This window comes from Argopecten irradians, chromosome 16 (genome assembly GCF_041381155.1).
Source record: "Argopecten irradians isolate NY chromosome 16, Ai_NY, whole genome shotgun sequence".
NCBI lineage: Eukaryota > Metazoa > Mollusca > Bivalvia > Pectinida > Pectinidae > Argopecten > Argopecten irradians.
Window position 1 is genome coordinate 17,952,914 of NC_091149.1, and position 18,494 is coordinate 17,971,407.

At 35.7% G+C, this 18,494-nt stretch overlaps 1 protein-coding gene across 2 annotated transcripts in view; it reads right to left on the reverse strand.

Moving 5' to 3' along the window:
- The window catches only part of LOC138310779 (deoxyribonuclease-1-like), a 31,071-nt gene that overhangs the window by 12,041 nt on the left and 536 nt on the right, over nucleotides 1–18,494 (reverse strand). For both annotated transcript variants that reach the window (XM_069252110.1, XM_069252111.1), the window contains exons 2-6: nucleotides 13,312–13,526; nucleotides 5,737–5,825; nucleotides 5,189–5,275; nucleotides 2,070–2,173; nucleotides 1,121–1,388 (exon numbers count right to left, since the gene is read on the reverse strand). In XM_069252110.1, coding sequence (XP_069108211.1) covers nucleotides 1,121–1,388; nucleotides 2,070–2,173; nucleotides 5,189–5,275; nucleotides 5,737–5,825; nucleotides 13,312–13,476 — 713 coding nt within the window. In that variant the 5' untranslated portion in view covers nucleotides 13,477–13,526. The remainder of the gene's footprint in view (nucleotides 1–1,120; nucleotides 1,389–2,069; nucleotides 2,174–5,188; nucleotides 5,276–5,736; nucleotides 5,826–13,311; nucleotides 13,527–18,494) is intronic.

Consider the following 18,494-nt stretch of genomic DNA (forward strand, 5'->3'; position numbering starts at 1 on the left):
ACTTCACAAAACTTTTGCATACGTTTCAACGTTTATTAGATTAACACAGTAATCAGGAACCTGTAGTCGATAAATTTGTGTTTTCAGTCGATAGTAGATATGTCCATTAGACAGATGAGATTTCCTTCGATCGGATGTTCCTTCGATCGGATGTTTGGAATGTTCACGCGTCGCGCATGCACATGGGGGTTGTTTACACTCGCCGAAAGATAATAATATAAAATAGTGACTAGGTCGGTCCTATTTATTTTCAGTTTTTCTCCATTTTGAACAAAATTGTTATACAAACTTTTAAATATTGTTATTACCACAAAGTACACAACTTTTACAATTAATGTTAGTCCTATTATTCTTTTTATCTTTTATTACATGATTTTTTTAGCGATTTAGTCCCTTTAAACTAAAATTAGATTAAATGACCTACCTAGTGTATTACCTGACAAATATGTCGATTTATGAACCCTCCATCATACTACATGACTCTCATATAGTATTCACTTGCAGTGCTTTATTATTGCTAATATTCGCGAGAGTTTTAATTTCGCGGATCGGTCCAGTTTCGCGAAATTGAATAACTCGTGAAATTTATTAAAGTCCTTGTTTAACATATAACAGCCTGTCTGATAAATAACGCTTTCAAAGACTACAAAGATAATTTGCGAAAATAAACCATCGCAAATAAGTTCCAACCAGTAAATCGCGATTTTTTTTGCCCGCAAACTTTCACACCTATTGCTCACAGGGGGCCAACTCAATGAAAATGGATGTTGTCATACATTTTTTTGTATTTGGTAGATGGACTGATAAGTATATATGATAGTCATGTAAATTATTTTTCAAAAAATACGAGGTTTGAAAAAATATTGAAAATTCGGGATATTTACTATATGTTTTATAGTAAATATCCCGATTTTATTTTAATAATTCTTCAAATCTCGTATTTAAAAAAAAAATCATATGACTGTCATAAACACATCAGTCCATCTACCAAATACAAAAAAAATGCATGACAACATCCATTTTCATTGAGTTGGTCCCCTATGCTATTGCTATATAGTGCTATATAGTATGAACACTTGTGTTATGAACAACCTTTCATTACTAGTACTACGGGACTAACCTGTCATATGCACAGTCAGTTGATTTCACAGTGGTATCAATTTCATCCCCAATCAACCAATGGAAAGCCGGGTCTGACTTCAGAGTAATTCTAGGCCAGTCTCTCTGAGAAACATAACTACAATCTGCATTCAAATCGCCCATAATCATGACATCTTCGGTACTGAACACAGTTTTCGCCTGGTCGAACACGTGAGTGAGTCCAATCAGCTCCTCAACGGCAGTGTCCGGTTTTATGTGGATTGCCCCCAGGACAAATTTATTCAGACCTACGTAGAAACCATACTAAATTTAGCGTTTGTTTTATTTTAGTGCTTTTCGATCCGTCGTTGAAGTGCTAATTCATGTATAGCGCTAAATGTTTTAAAAGAGAATTCCTTATTTTAACGCTTTTCGTGCGCTGTTTAGAACTAGAATTAGCGGTAACTAGAATTTCCGGTATTGAACCACCGAATTGCGCTAAAATCATACTTTACATTTTCTGTATTTGCCCTAAAATAGATATGATGGTAGTGGTTAAAAAGACATTAAACATGTAACAGGAGAAGAGAAACTATAGCAGCCAGAACCGGGGACCACCAAACACTAGCCGGATGTTCTGACCACTGTAATTTCCAGATAAAACGGTATACGGTATTACAGATAAAAGTATTTCAACTCGCGTATGGCACTGGCATGTGAAACGTTTCAATATTCATAATTTTACACGTTTCTAATGCCATGTTCACGCCTTCAAAAGATCAATTACATGACGAATAAAGGTGTCCACATCAGCACTTCACTACAAACTAAAGGAATAACCTAATCAGGGTTTACTTCAGGGGAGGGGACAAATTGAAATTAGGGTAAGACGAGGGAAGATCACAGGAATATTTAAACTGTTTGAACAGTTTTAATGTTATATGAAATTGAGTCGTATAAAATCCGTCATGTCATGGACGCCAACTTACCTTGAACATCTGCCTCAAACTCGATCATGAACGGTTCCCGTTCAAATGTATTGTTTACACCTTCGTCATAGAGATGTTCCCGGAGATATTTCACCCTGTCCGTCCTGTTATAACATATTAACATGGTTCTGTTATAGAGGTACTAGAGGACAGTGATACATCATGTCCGTCCTGTTATAACATATTAACATGGTTATGTTATTGAGGTACTAGAGGACAGTGATACACCATGTCCGTCCTGTTATAACATATTAACATGGTTCTGTTATTGAGGTACTAGAGGACAGTGATACACCATGTCCGTCCTGTTATAACATATTAACATGGTTAAGTTATTGAGGTACTAGAGGACAGTGATACATCATGTCCGTCCTGTTATAACATATTAACATGGTTCTGTTATTGAGGTACTAGAGGACAGTGACACATCATGTCCGTCCTGTTATAACATATTACCATGGTTCTGTTATAGAGGTACTAGAGGACAGTGACACATCATGTCCGTCCTGTTATAACATATTAACATGGTTCTGTTATTGAGGTACTAGAGGACAGTAATACATCATGTCCGTCCTGTTATAACATATTAACATGGTTCTGTTATTGAGGTACTAGAGGACAGTGGTACATCATGTCCGTCCTGTTATAACATATTAACATGGTTCTGTTATAGAGGTACTAGAGAACAGTGACACATCATGTCCGTCCTGTTATAACATATTAACATGGTTCTGTTATTGAGGTACTAGAGGACAGTGATACATCATGTCCGTCCTGTTATAACATATTAACATGGTTCTGTTATAGAGGTACTAGTGGACAGTTGTACACCATGTCCATCCTGTTATAACATATTAACATGGTTCTGTTATAGAGGTACTAGAGGACAGTGATACATCATGTCCGTCCTGTTATAACATATTAACATGGTTCTGTTATAGAGGTACTAGATGACAGTGACACATCATGTCCGTCCTGTTATAAGATATTAACATGGTTCTGTTATTGAGGTACTAGAGGACAGTGATACACCATGTCCGTCCTGTTATAACCTATTACCATGGTTCTGTTATAGAGGTACTAGAGGACAGTGACACATCATGTCCGTCCTGTTATAACATATTAACATGGTTCTGTTATTGAGGTACTAGAGGACAGTTGTACACCATGTCCATCCTGTTATAACATATTAACATGGTTCTGTTATAGAGGTACTAGAGGACAGTGATACACCATGTCCGTCCTGTTATAACATATTAACATGGTTCTGTTATTGAGGTACTAGAGGACAGTGATACATCATGTCCGTCCTGTTATAACATATTAACATGGTTCTGTTATTGAGGTACTAGAGGACAGTGATACATCATGTCCGTCCTGTTATAACATATTAACATGGTTCTGTTATTGGGGTACTAGAGGACAGTTGTACACCATGTCCGTCCTGTTACAACATATTAACATGGTTCTGTTATTGTGGTACTAGAGGACAGTGATACATCATGTCCGTCCTGTTATAACATATTAGCATGGTTCTGTTATTGGGGTACTAGAGGACAGTTGTACACCATGTCCGTCCTGTTATAACATATTAACATGGTTCTGTTATTGAGGTACTAGAGAACAGTTGTACACCATGTCCGTCCTGTTATAACATATTAACATGGTTCTGTTATTGAGGTACTAGAGGACAGTGATACATCATGTCCGTCCTGTTATAACATATTAACATGATTCTGTTATTGGGGTACTAGAGGACAGTGATACATCATGTCCGTCCTGTTATAACATATTAGCATGGTTCTGTTATAGAGGTACTAGAGGACAGTTGTACACCATGTCCGTCCTGTTATAACATATTAACATGATTCTGTTATTGAGGTACTAGAGAACAGTGATACATCATGTCCGTCCTGTTATAACATATTAACATGATTCTGTTATTGGGGTACTAGAGGACAGTGATACATCATGTCCGTCCTGTTATAACATATTAGCATGGTTCTGTTATAGAGGTACTAGAGGACAGTTGTACACCATGTCCGTCCTGTTATAACATATTAACATGATTCTGTTATTGGGGTACTAGAGGACAGTGATACATCATGTCCGTCCTGTTATAACATATTAGCATGGTTCTGTTATAGAGGTACTAGAGGACAGTGATACATCATGTCCGTCCTGTTATAACATATTAACATGGTTCTGTTATAGAGGTACTAGAGGACAGTGACACATCATGTCCGTCCTGTTATAACATATTACCATGGTTCTGTTATAGAGGTACTAGAGGACAGTGATACATCATGTCCGTCCTGTTATAACATATTAACATGGTTCTGTTATTGAGGTACTAGAGGACAGTTGTACACCATGTCCGTCCTGTTATAACATATTAACATGGTTCTGTTATTGAGGTACTAGAGGACAGTGATACATCATGTCCGTCCTGTTATAACATATTAGCATGGTTCTGTTATTGAGGTACTAGAGGACAGTGATACATCATGTCCGTCCTGTTATAACATATTAACATGGTTCTGTTATTGATGTACTAGAGGACAGTGATACATCATGTCCGTCCTGTTATAACATATTAACATGGTTCTGTTATAGAGGTACTAGAGGACAGTGATACATCATGTCCGTCCTGTTATAACATATTAACATGGTTCTGTTATAGAGGTACTAGAGGACAGTAATACATCATGTCCGTCCTGTTATAACATATTAACATGGTTCTGTTATAGAGGTACTAGAGGACAGTGATACATCATGTCCGTCCTGTTATAACATATTAACATGGTTCTGTTATAGAGGTACTAGAGGACAGTGATACACCATGTCCGTCCTGTTATAACATATTAACATGGTACTGTTTTTGATGTTATTGTGTTTTATCGCCATCATTTAAAAATATTCAAAATAATTTCTTTAATTTAATCTTCATTAGGTTATCTCTTCAAACGTCTATTAATGAACTCTTTATCTATGAAATTATTGTGTCATTGTGTCCGCTAATCAGCAACGTTACAACCGGCAATGTCATTATCTTCAGGGACTAATGAAGTAAATTTTGAAATTCAATGAAATATTTCCTAATAATTGCATTTTTTTACCTGTATAGAAAACCATATTCTTCTTTAGAGTTGGTGTTTCCGAGGCGTATACTTAGCGTCAGATTGTAGAAGGCACCGTTAGAATTACTTCGAATAAAAACACATATTTCTGTTAATGATCATTTGGCAAAATGAAATTTACGGAAATGTTTATCTCACAGGGAATTTTATGTTTATGCTTATATATGTTTTATAAAACAAGATAAGACATCCTTAAGTGATAATTCTACTATCTCAAGGAGACACAACACGAATATACCGCAGTCTCCCAAAACACACACAACGCATTTCATACACGCACCACACCGCATACATGGGAGGCCGTCCTTACATGACCCTGGCTGTTCATAGGACGTTATTTTTAACAAATAAACACAAGTTCTTATTAGGGAAAAAATCTCATTGGTTCAATGTCCTATGCCTATTTTTATCAGGTATCCAAGTGCTTTACATGGTTGCAATATCATTTCCTTGTTTTATACGTATCCTTATTTCTGATCTGTTCACAAATAGACACCAACCACTAATGTGGTCTAGGACATACTTACTCGTTAACCTGTTGCTGTAGTTGCCGGATGGCTGTCCCAGCGATGTCACGTATTTCCTGAATAACGATGATGTCGTATCGGAGGACAATCTAAACAGAGCATGAATCTGTGTTAGTTACGGAGATGTCGATTAATGATTAATTGGATAAACTTTATACTTAGTATTATCGTTTAAGTATGTAATGGTATTTGTGTGTCTGCCTACATCCGCCTCCTCTTTCTCCTTTGTTTGTTTACTTTTGTCGGCCTGTAGTGTTTGTTGTATCTATATCTATAATTCATTTTTTTCGTAGTGGATCAACAAAAATGTATAATAATTTATTAGACTTTAGGTTATCAAGTAAAGAATGGATAAATTACTATTACTGATATTGATAATGATACTGATGGTGAATGATAGTAAGTGAGATTAGTGAGTTTACATGTATCTATGTAATCATAAAGCTGATTGGAAAAAAATATACGAAAAAAGAATCTGAAAAATAAATCATAAAGGGAGTGGGACGACTGGTTCGCCCGTTGTCAGTATACTAGTAATGTGACCGGGCGCGGTGGGTTTTTTTTTTGTTGTTTTTTTTTTTTTGTGTGTCTCTGGCAACATGCTGCAGTGATCATGAGATAACAGTATATACGGGGCAATACAAAGAACCGCATCACGAACATACCATATATTTCTCAAAGTTGTTCTTATATCCCAAGGAATATGTGCTTTAACTTATATATATTTTATTTGTATCAATAAAAAATGAGATTGGCTTTAAACTAAGGATCTATTCCATAGAGGTTCGGAGGAATATATCGAAATACAATAACATATTGTGAACAGACAGACGAACATTCCTGTTTGAGCTTTGCGGTAATATCAAGTTTATCAAATAAATCATAGTACATAAAATGTACATATGTTATTAGCTATACGATACAATAAGTTTTTTTTTTATCTTTTTTGAGTTTGAAATGTTTCAGAGAAAGAGGTAGATCAATTTATAACATATACGACGAGATTCTTCATCAATTTAGTACAAAAAAAATAAATAACGCATTGATCAATTGGTTTGTGGAGAGTTTAAATTGGGTGCACGTGGGAATCGCCATTGAATCTACTGATTATACATCTCTTGCACATACGTCTAAATTACTTTAAACATATTTCATAATGTCTGTTTGTTTGTTTCATTAATTAACGTCCCATCAACAACCAGGGTCATATAAGGACGGCCTCCCATAAGGACGGCCTCCCATGTATACGGTGTGTTGCGTGCATAAAGTGGGTGGTTCTTGTTTTCGGAGAGTGCGGTATATTCATGTTATGTCTTCTTGTATAGTTGAAGTACAGTGATATATCACTGAAGCATGCCGCCGAAGACACCAAGCAACACACTCAACCCGGTCACATTATACTGACAACGGACGAACCAGTCGTCCCTGTTAGTCCGCTAAACCTGTCCATATCATTAAGCCTTTAAATATATATTTGTTGCCTAATATATTTGGGGAAAAATAAAAACAAACAAAAGAAAACTAATAATATAGGCGGTTTAGCGGACTAACTCCCTGCATGCTGAGCGCTAGGAAGGAGCAGAAACTATCATTGTCTTTTATAGACTGGCGTGTCTCGGCCAGGTGACGGAACCCAGAGCCTACCTCATAGGGGCGAGTGCTCAATGATATTTAAAGCCCCATTATGTTTTGGGGTGAAAAAATATCGTCATAAAGTACCAAACTTTGCTGAATAGTAGAAAATATATCCTTATGAAAATATCCGCTAATAAAAAATGCCCAACATTTCCATGTTTTTAAAAAACAATAGAAAATCCCTCTTCGGAGAGGGGGAAATCCGTAGTTCCGCCCAGAGCCAAAACAATCTAGTACGCATGCGTAGGCACAAAAAAAGTGGAATTTCCCTAACAAACTTCAACATCGTGCATGGCGAACGCACTGATGACTCGCCAAATACGTGTCAGCGAACACACATGGGTCCGTTCTTCACCACGTGCACGTTCCTTCAAACAACGACAATTTAGCGGTCAAGTTGCATTGCTCGATCTCGATCGACTGCACGTTACGAACCCACGCATTCCACGCGTGGACCTACAAATACATGTTGTACATGCATGTATTTACATGTAGTTTCTATATAAAACTAGGCTAAAACTATTCAAAAAGTGTTTGTTCTTGAATGGAAAGCAAGCATTTAACCAAATTATAATTACAATGGTATTTGCTGATCTTATGTATTTTGTAATAAAGATTTATAGATGCCTATAGGGTCTAATCTAGCTTTATTGAAATGTACATAAAAACTGAACACATCGAAACCGAACACACGTACGTTTGTGTTACCTGATGAGGCCTCCCACGGGGTGACTCGCCAAACTCGTAAACAAATGAAAGTAAACACAAACACGCCATGTCGTTACCTGCTATATAGATATTACACTTTGTTTCTTTTTATAATAATACAGCGATGTATACATACATACGAAGTCTGGAAAGCCTATAGCTACATGTTCTACTCCATCGAAGACCGATCGCGAACATGTACATGAAACTTAGACCAGTGTTTGAGACAACAGGGTCAACGACGATATCGGCATTATCGGATATATCAATGACAAGATATCATGATCATGAATTACTAACTGAGTACAATCCACATTGTAGCATAAGATCATTATTATGAACTTTGTAATTACTACATGCAAAAACATATATACATAATATATGTTTATGGTACATGTAAAGATACATGTATATGAACTAAAGGTGTTTGGCTCTATAGACTTTTTTTCTCTCTCTATATATATATATATACATGTACAAATGTATATGCAATACTGTGTCAATATATAAAGAGAGAAAAATGTCTATAGAGCCAAACACCAGTGCATGAACCACATTTAGGCCAATATGATTCATTTTTATCTCATAATTCATTGCATGCACGGGACAGTAAAAGGAATGCATGTACAAAATGTAAAATAGTTTGGTTTGATTGAATAGTACTAAGAAATGGAGTATAAAAACAGTCCGTTAATGATTTCTATACATTTCATCAAGCGAAGATAACCTGGATCAGTCCATCCTCGATACTCCAGGGGTTCCGATCACATACGATCTCTACACCCCTGGACTATCTCATAGTAAAACTGAAGGCAGTTCAGAAGAAAATATCTGATCAATCACAGGCCTGCAAAGATTTCCTTTGAAGACTACAGAGAGAGCGACACCCAACTTCAAAGCCACACAGTCGACCTCAGTGTACGGTTCTTTTGATGTACATCAAAGGACTAAATTACCTGTTCTTTCCAGTTGCCTCCAGTTTTACTATGAGATAGTCAAGGGGTGTAGAGATCGTATGTGATCGGAACCCCTGGAGTATCGAGGATGGGATCAGTTCTTCATTAAAAGAAGAGAAAATGAGGAAAATATCCGTTTAAATAAGACTGGTAAAGTCCTAGCAAGCATCACGAACTTATTTTTTCTCACATATTTTATTTATGGCATAAACATTTAGACTTGCTCCATAAATCGAACTTTTCCTGTGAAAACAAATGGGCTGAATGCTAATAAACATAATTCACGTTCAGCGAAGAGAAATTTCAGTTTCAATTCCCTTTTCCTTTTTACTACGTACATGTAAGAATTACGTACCGACGGCAAATGATAGTCCACCAGGTAGTATCAAGGGTCAAAATACTGTCATAGAGAAATTTGAGATGTTCTTTGTTGTTATATAATTGTATATTTTACCTATAGATGTGTTGATCAGTTTAAAATCTACCCTAAGGCATTGTGGTCTTATTTTTGTGGAGTGACCACCAATTACATATAGTATTCACATGTCAAAGTGTTTATAATCTTCCTTGAGGCAATGGTGCCATTGATAAGCTTAAGTAGATATATTTCATATCAAACTGCCGATATATTTTCAAGTCGTTTAATTGTGATAATATCTTTATGCTATTGATCTTGATTACATCCGGGTTTACCTATCGGACAATGGTCATTTTATTATAAAAACCCATGCCTGATTTATGAAAATCAGTTGGATTTCCAACCTTCAAAGCGGTCACTACGGATACATATTGGATTACCAGATAGTGAACTGTGTGTGAACATTATTCAAATAGTGGACTTTTAATATGTTGGATCGCCATCTACGGACAAATAATTCAGTATCTACGTTGGATTACCAATACGAGTGAACTTTCATTTTATTTCTATGTAATGTGCCACATATGTTTGATATATGAGAAAGAAATACAATACAAGAGAAAAGCAAATTCCACTTGAATTCTTCGTTTTGTGTCCTGTGATTTATATAATTACCAACGGTCCGAACCGAACCTGACAATAACACACAAATTTCTTTATTAAAATTGGTGAGAGAATTCGGAGTAACTTGCCACAGGTAAGCCAAGTTACGCACAAGATCCCCGGGAACCTCAGCGAGACCCCAACCTTGGAGCACCAAGACTGTTGCCACAAATTTGCTCCGCATTTTAACAATGGATGCCACATATCGAAACAACACGTCGCACCAAAGATCAATTCCCTCAGCGACACGAACAACGTTCCTACCAAATCTACCTTTCAACCGAAGATGGACACGTTCACCTGACGAAGCCTGTCAAACAACGGCTACAAGGCACCAGAGACTCCCTATGTCATCTAACAGCCCAACATCGTCGCCTCGGAATCAGTGTTTTAGATGTGGTAAGTGGGTATTCCATTGTTTTCAAGAGCACGTTAATATTACCTGTCAGGCAAAATCAGCCCAATGTTTCAAATGTGGCAAATTCGGACATTTTTCACGGGCTTGTTTTTCAAAGCGCCCAATTTCGGACCAATCAAACCAAAATCATAAATCAAAAAGTAAATTTCATAAAAGCAGGGACGCAAAACGCATGTCAGAGTTCATCTCGCGAAAATCAATAGTATGTGAATTTCCATTTTCGGACCTTTCTGACTCAGAATTCACAAAAATAAACAAAAGAAATCAAATTCAAGTACAAATTGTACCACAGATCAAAAGCAACAATGGCACAAATGAAAACGAGCTGGAAATTAAAGAGCTCAAAAACACCAATGACAATCTTGAAGCTGAAAATGAACGCTTGAAATCAGAACTAAACGAGAATCAAACTTATACCAATGAGCTAAGAGTCAGCTTTGCAGAAACTTATAATTTGTACCAGAGTGAACATGAGCGTTTAAAACGGGATAATGCATTTTTTGAAAAAAGAAACGACGATAAATCTGGTCAAATAGATCGTCTCGAAAAAGATATAACAAAATACAAGGAAACAATCGCTAATCTTGAAAGCAAGATTCAGAATTTTGAAAGAGAAAATTTGCTTGTAAATTCTCAAACGTCTCGACAAAATTGTCAAAATTACGCACCTCCCAATCATAACCAACCATTTCGGCCAAATCGAAGACGAGGAAATTTTGGAAACCAATTTGGTTACTATTAAGTTTTTAGCAGTTTTTGCTAACCCATGCTTAAGCTTAAGCTAATTATACTTCTAGATTTGAAGGAGTCAATGAAAACCAATAACAGTCTCTTGAAAACAACAGTATCCACTTTTATTACATGTGTGTTAATTTGATGGACAATCTATTGAATGAACGTTATACAGTTGAGAAAAGCCTAGGTGTATTTAGATTATCAACACTGACTTGTTTGACAAATAATTTAGACTCTGGGACAGAGTCTTCCTGAGCGAGAAGGAAGTTGTCATAGAGAAATTTGAGATGTTCTTTGTTGTTATATAATTGTATATTTTACCTATAGATGTGTTGATCAGTTTAAAATCTACCCTAAGGCATTGTGGTCTTATTTTTGTGGAGTGACCACCAATTACATATAGTATTCACATGTCAAAGTGTTTATAATCTTCCTTGAGGCAATGGTGCCATTGATAAGCTTAAGTAGATATATTTCATATCAAACTGCCGATATATTTTCAAGTCGTTTAATTGTGATAATATCTTTATGCTATTGATCTTGATTACATCCGGGTTTACCTATCGGACAATGGTCATTTTATTATAAAAACCCATGCCTGATTTATGAAAATCAGTTGGATTTCCAACCTTCAAAGCGGTCACTACGGATACATATTGGATTACCAGATAGTGAAGTGTGTGTGAACATTATTCAAATAGTGGACTTTTAATATGTTGGATCGCCATCTACGGACAAATAATTCAGTATCTACGTTGGATTACCAATACGAGTGAACTTTCATTTTATTTCTATGTAATGTGCCACATATGTTTGATATATGAGAAAGAAATACAATACAAGAGAAAAGCAAATTCCACTTGAATTCTTCGTTTTGTGTCCTGTGATTTATATAATTACCAACGGTCCGAACCGAACCTGACAATAACACACAAATTTCTTTATTAAAATACTATATGTTGTGTCTTTTTAATGATGAAACTCCAATTGTCTGACAATGTTTATATCCCCTTAGTTCACTCTAATATATACTGACGTTTGTACTAATATAAATAAGAGTCTTTGATTAGTTAATTCGCTCCGTGTACATAAAATTGTTGGCTTATATTTAAAAATGCCCATACGATAATTAAGACTCATGCACCTGGTAATCACTACTTGATGTATATACACGCATACTCTGATGAAATGTATTTTTATCCTTTTATAAATACACGAAACGTAATCTAGAAACATTTAATCAATTAATTATACAGAAATGAAATCTCGACAGGTATTGCATGGTATATAGCCCCTTCATCTATATGTACATGTATAAGTTATAATACATGTATATAGTAATTGAGCTATTAGTCCACCTCTTTACGTACATTCTGTATGTTCTAATTAAGTATTTAGATATACTGTACTCTCTTTACTCTCAAATTATGAATAGATTAGTAGTATCGTGGTATTTATTTTTCTATTTATAGTTTTGGATTAATACTGTATTTATCTCAAATTATTACACGAGAGGAAAGAAAATCAACCGATCATCACCAAAAATGACACGGCCACATGTTTATATTTGTACGATAAAATACCCCATATGGTGCCCCATGTGTGCATTTCACTATTTACATCCACTATTTTTCGATTATACGTATTTTTGTATTAAGCTTTATATAAACTATATGTAACCTTTGACAGGACACATTTATAATCTGTGAAATCTAATATGTATCATATACTAAAACAATTATAGAACATTGTATTGCTCACCGTTTCCTCAAAACTGCCCTCTGTCTCGGCCATGCTTGTTTTGTTTACTATATCCGGGTATCGAACATATACGTATACACGAGGTATTTTTAACTATGCAAATCAACCTGTTCTATTTTAAGAATTCTTTGCTAATTGATTATTGCGTAATTATCTTCATTGTAAAGAAACCAAATGAAGAACCTTTCATAAGGGATGTTCATGTATATTTTAGCCAAGTTTGGTGAAAGCATAATGGGACTTTAACTTTTAAACGATAAAAGTATTAGGCACAAATTATAAAAACTTACGAAGCCATCTCCTTACAAAGTTACATAGACAACAGGTGTTGCTATACGAACCTTGGTTAGAATGTCCATCACGTCAGCCCGACCGGCCTTTGTCTGTCCAAAAGTCTGGACATTGAACGCACTAATGCGGAGCCCTGTCACACACCCTGGATAAAGGAGCATCCAGAGAAAGCTCGTAGTCCACACCCTGACAGCAATAACTGAGTGTAACGACATGATTTCTTCCTCCCAGTATGGCCTAATAGTAGGACCTGAAGATTTCCTTGCTGGAAATTAGATCACGTGATTAAAATGAAAGTCAATAGTCTGATCACTTATCACATTGTAAGAAATACATGTTCTTTCTTGAAATTGATATATGCATATTTTTTCCGCTGTTGGAATTCCACTATTATAACGACCCGTAGTACGTTCATTCAAATGTCATTCTTTATTTTCGATATCTATTGGAAACGGCAGCGCCTTATTTAAGACACATTGAATTTAGACGCCAATCCTGTAAATACTTATATAATTACTGTATTTAAAACCCGGCCGTCCTTTATTATGTAGAACACTTCTTTTTCCTATCCTTGTAATAAATAAATGTCATGGGAATCATCTATCATAGACGGGATATTCGTGACGCATCTAATAAAGAAAGTTAATTATAAGGAACAGTTATTTTGTTGGGAAGTAGGGAAAAGTACTATATAATCTTTGCATAAATACATTATTGGTTAGCAGAATATTCTTAATTATTTGGTCTTCATGATCTATAAATCGACACGAACTACGTATACTGTAATTGTTGTGTAAAAGAACGCATGATTCACTGACTCCTTTATGGGTCGAACTCGGGACCATCGGGTTACTAGCCTGATACTCAACAGATCGGCTTAAAGGAAAGTTCGCTTTAAGCCGAGAGTATACATTATTTTGTATAATACGTCTAGTATTCACCCGAGTTAAATATTGTACGTAGATCTATGGTACATGTAGTTAATGATGTTGACTCGATGTCTAGTCTTTTCACCTTAAATTCGCCCGTATCAGTAACTAGTACGGCCCCAGACGATGAGGTTACGACGCCAAAAAAATGCAAGATTTCTTGCGTAAGCTATGTTAACAGTGCAGATTAATTTCGCTATTTTGCCGTCTGGAAATGTCGGGAAACATAAGATGACCCGCGTTATAAAAAATAATGTTTTATATTCCATTTTTTACAAGAGGCCCATGGGCCTTAGCGGTCACCTGAGTTAGAATATATAATGAAACAAATAATGAAACAAATTAAAGACATATAAACACTATATGCTGGGCCTTGGAGTTAGTCAGTGATTTATAAATTTGACTTTTTAGACTATGAAGAGTATTTGCTTCCATCAAACCTGTGAACTTAGAGGTATTTTTTTTAAATTTTAATCATTTTGACCCTGTTTGGTCCTGCCCCTCTGGTCCCCCAGGGGGTCATCGAGGATGGATGTGGATGTTAAAATGCTATATCTTAGGCTAACAATTCTAATCAAGTTCGACTAATTTCCTACAAAAATTGGGCAAATAATGTTCACAAATATGTTTTTCCTATATAAACTAAAGTAAACTGGACCCCTCCCCAGGGGGTAACGTGAGACCCCAAGGTCATATAATTCACAATTTTTATAAAACACCTTAAGAACTTTCCATCTATAATTATTTGATTCTACAATATCCAGAATTTTAAGAAGATTTTTGAAGTTTTAGCCTATTTGACCCTTTTTTAGCCTCGCCTCTCTGCCCCCAGGGGGTCGGCCAGGACCAATGTGGATATGATATTGAAATGCTATCTCAGGCTAATAATTCTTACCAAGTTTGACTCATTTGCTATGGAAATTGAGCAAAAAATGCTCATTAATGTGTTTTCCTATATAAAATATAGTAAACTTGACCCCCTCCCAAATGGGAAACAGGAGACCCCAGGGTCATATAATTTACAATTTTTATAAACAAACTTTAAGACCTTTTCATCTATAAAGTGTATTTGATTATACCATTTCCAGAATTTTAAAAGAATATTTTTGAAGTTTTAGCCTATTTGACCTTTATTGGCCCCGCCCCTCTGCCCCCGGGGGTCAGCCTGGACCAATATGGATATGATATTAAAATGCTATCTCAGACTAATAATTCTAACCAAGTTTGACTCGTTTCCAATGAAAATTGAGCAAAACATGCTCAAAAATGTGTTTTCCCAATATAAACTATAGTAAACTTGACCCCCTCCCCAGGGGGAAACGTGAGACCCCAGGGTCATATAATTCACAATTTTTGTAAAGGACCTTGAGACCTTTCTATTTATGAAAAGTATTTTATTCGACCATTTCCAGAATTTCAGAAGAAGATTTTTGAAGTTTTAGCCTATTTGACCCCTTTTTAGCCCCGCCCCTCTGCCCTCAGGGGGTCGGCCAGGACCAAATTTGAATATGATATTAAAATGCTATCTCAGGCTAATAATTCTAACCAAGTTTGACTCGTTTCCAATGAAAATTGAGCAAAACATGCTCAAAAATGTGTTTTCCCTATATAAACTATAGTAAACTTGACCCCCTCCCCAGGGGGAAACGTGAGACCCCAGGGTCATATAATTCACAATTTTTGTAAAGAACCTTAAGACCTTTCTATTTATGAAAAGTATTTTATTCTACCATTTCCAGAATTTCAGAAGAAGATTTTTGAAGTTTTAGCCTATTTGACCCCTTTTGACCCCGCCCCTAAGGCCCCTGGGGGTCAATCATAAAAAATTTGTTAATAGGATCAAATGGCCATCTCATACTGATAATTCTGACACATTTTCACTCATTTCCTATAAGAAATGACCAAATAATGCGCAAAAATGTGTTTTCCCAATATAAACTATAGTAAAACTTAACTAAACTTACCCCCCCTCCCCACGGGGAAACTAGAGACCCCAGGGTCATATAATTCACAATTTTTGTAAAGGACCTTAAGACCTTTCTATCTATGAAGAGTATTTGATTCTACCACATCTGTGAGTAGAGAAGAAGATTTTTGAAATTTTACTCAATTTTACCCCTTTTGGCCCCTCCCACAGCCCCCTGGGGGGTGGGGACCATATAATTCACAATTTTGATTGGCCTTATGCCTTAGAAGGTTTGTGCAAAATTTCATTGAAATTGCTTCAGCAGTTTTGGAGAAGAAGTCGAAAATGTAAATTGTTTACGGACATACGACGCACGACGGACGACGCACGACGACGGACAAAAGGCGATTAGAATAGGTCACTTGAGACTTCGTCTCAGGTGACCTAAAAATCGAAAGCCATTTCAGAAAGGCAGTGGGCCTTTAACGTCCTGTTAACAGCTGTCTGTTATGTGTGCAGCATGTAACAGTGTGTGAATGTCTATTTTATATATAACTAGAAATTGTCATAGACAATTTGGCGGGCTTTTCACTATATTTAGTTTACAATACCGTCCTGTAAATAATCTTCAAATTACATAATTGCATGAAAGCTGTAAAACCAACGATAAGTTAGTTATGACCATTTAAACAATTTATTTATGATATGTGCATTTGACCCCTGTGAACTTGAATATGGGTCAATGTCATTCCTAGTATCTGACTTTATAGCCCATCCTCTGGACATCTTATATATGAAATATGAAGATCCTAGACCTTTACAGAACTTGAGGAGAAAAGTTTTCAAGTTTATTGTTAAAAACTGGACCTTTAACATTTGACCCTTACCGAAAACCGGAAGTTGCCATTTTTTGTAATAACATGTAGAGAGAAAAAGTTTACGCTTAAGATTATCTGCAAAAAAATATTATTGGATGGAAAATCTGTGAAAAGAACTGTTAGTGAGTTATAAGCATTTTTAAATTTTAAGATATGACGTCATAGCGGTCATTTTGTTTTTTTGATGAAGATGAAAATCATATCAAACGTTAGAGAACATTAGAGGGGTCTTTTCTATAGCAATTTCAGACTATATTAGTCATTCAGTTCGACAATATATAATGTTAAACATTTTGGCGGGAATTTAGCAAAGATCAAAGGAATGTTCAAAATGGCATACAGCATTAACCGGAAGTGCTACCGAAAAATAAAAGACACCAAATTCATCAGAATGACATTCTGCATCGATATGTAAAAAGAAATTTCGCAAAATCAAAAAAATAAAAATTTGTGAACTTTGACCTCATAGCGAACTTTTTTGTTTGACCTTTGACCTAATTGCTGTAACTGAATAAAAATTAGTCTTTTATACGATCTACATAAAACATCAAAAATATTTGCTGTATCTTAAACGGTTTTTGAGGTATGGCTGTTTTAAACTTTTTAGGTATGACGTCATGGCGGCCATCTTGGATTTTTGACCTACTTAAAAATGTTGCGGTCACCCCTTCAACTCATGCCATACAATATAACAATAAGGCCATTGGCATACCTGTTACCATTTTAAAGATCTTTTGGACACCAAAAAAAGTGTAGAATAATAATAATAATAATAATAAAAAACAGAACAAAAACAATAGGTCTTTTCACCACATGGTGAAAAGCCCTAATTAGTACGTACATGAACGTTTATAAAACAAGCCTGTTATGGTCACATTGAAAAAAATATATTATGTCATCGGTCACACTTAATAGCGACAACAAACGACAACAAACGACAACACGTTAAATACAAGGAAAAGTTAGTGACAACGCAAAATATGTTATTCAGTACATTAAAATGAATATTTCTACCAAGTTTTATGAAGATTGGTGCAAAAATGAAGGAATTAGAGCGATTTTAATATTCTGAAATCGGCCGCTGGTTAACGATAGATCGAGTGACAAGAGGTTTGCCGTGACGGTATACCGACAACACGTTGTAACATCGAAAATGTTTTTAAAACCTATCGACAACAGAAGATGTGTTATTTGTCGTTATAACGGCTTAGTATCTGGTAATAACGACTAAGCTATGTCGTTATAACGACTTAGTATGTCATTATAACGACTTGGACTTAGTATGTCGTAATACCAAGTCGTTATTACGATATACTAAGTCGTTATAACGACATAGTTTAGTCGTTATTACCAGATACTAAGTCGTTATTACCAGATACTAAGCCGTTATAACGACATAATATTTTTCCAGTGTGACCCTATAACAGGCTTCCGTACAAAATTAACTCGAAATCTACACTGTACAATGTAGTTTTTCACGCATCATCAATATCAAAAAACACTTTTACTTAATTACCTCT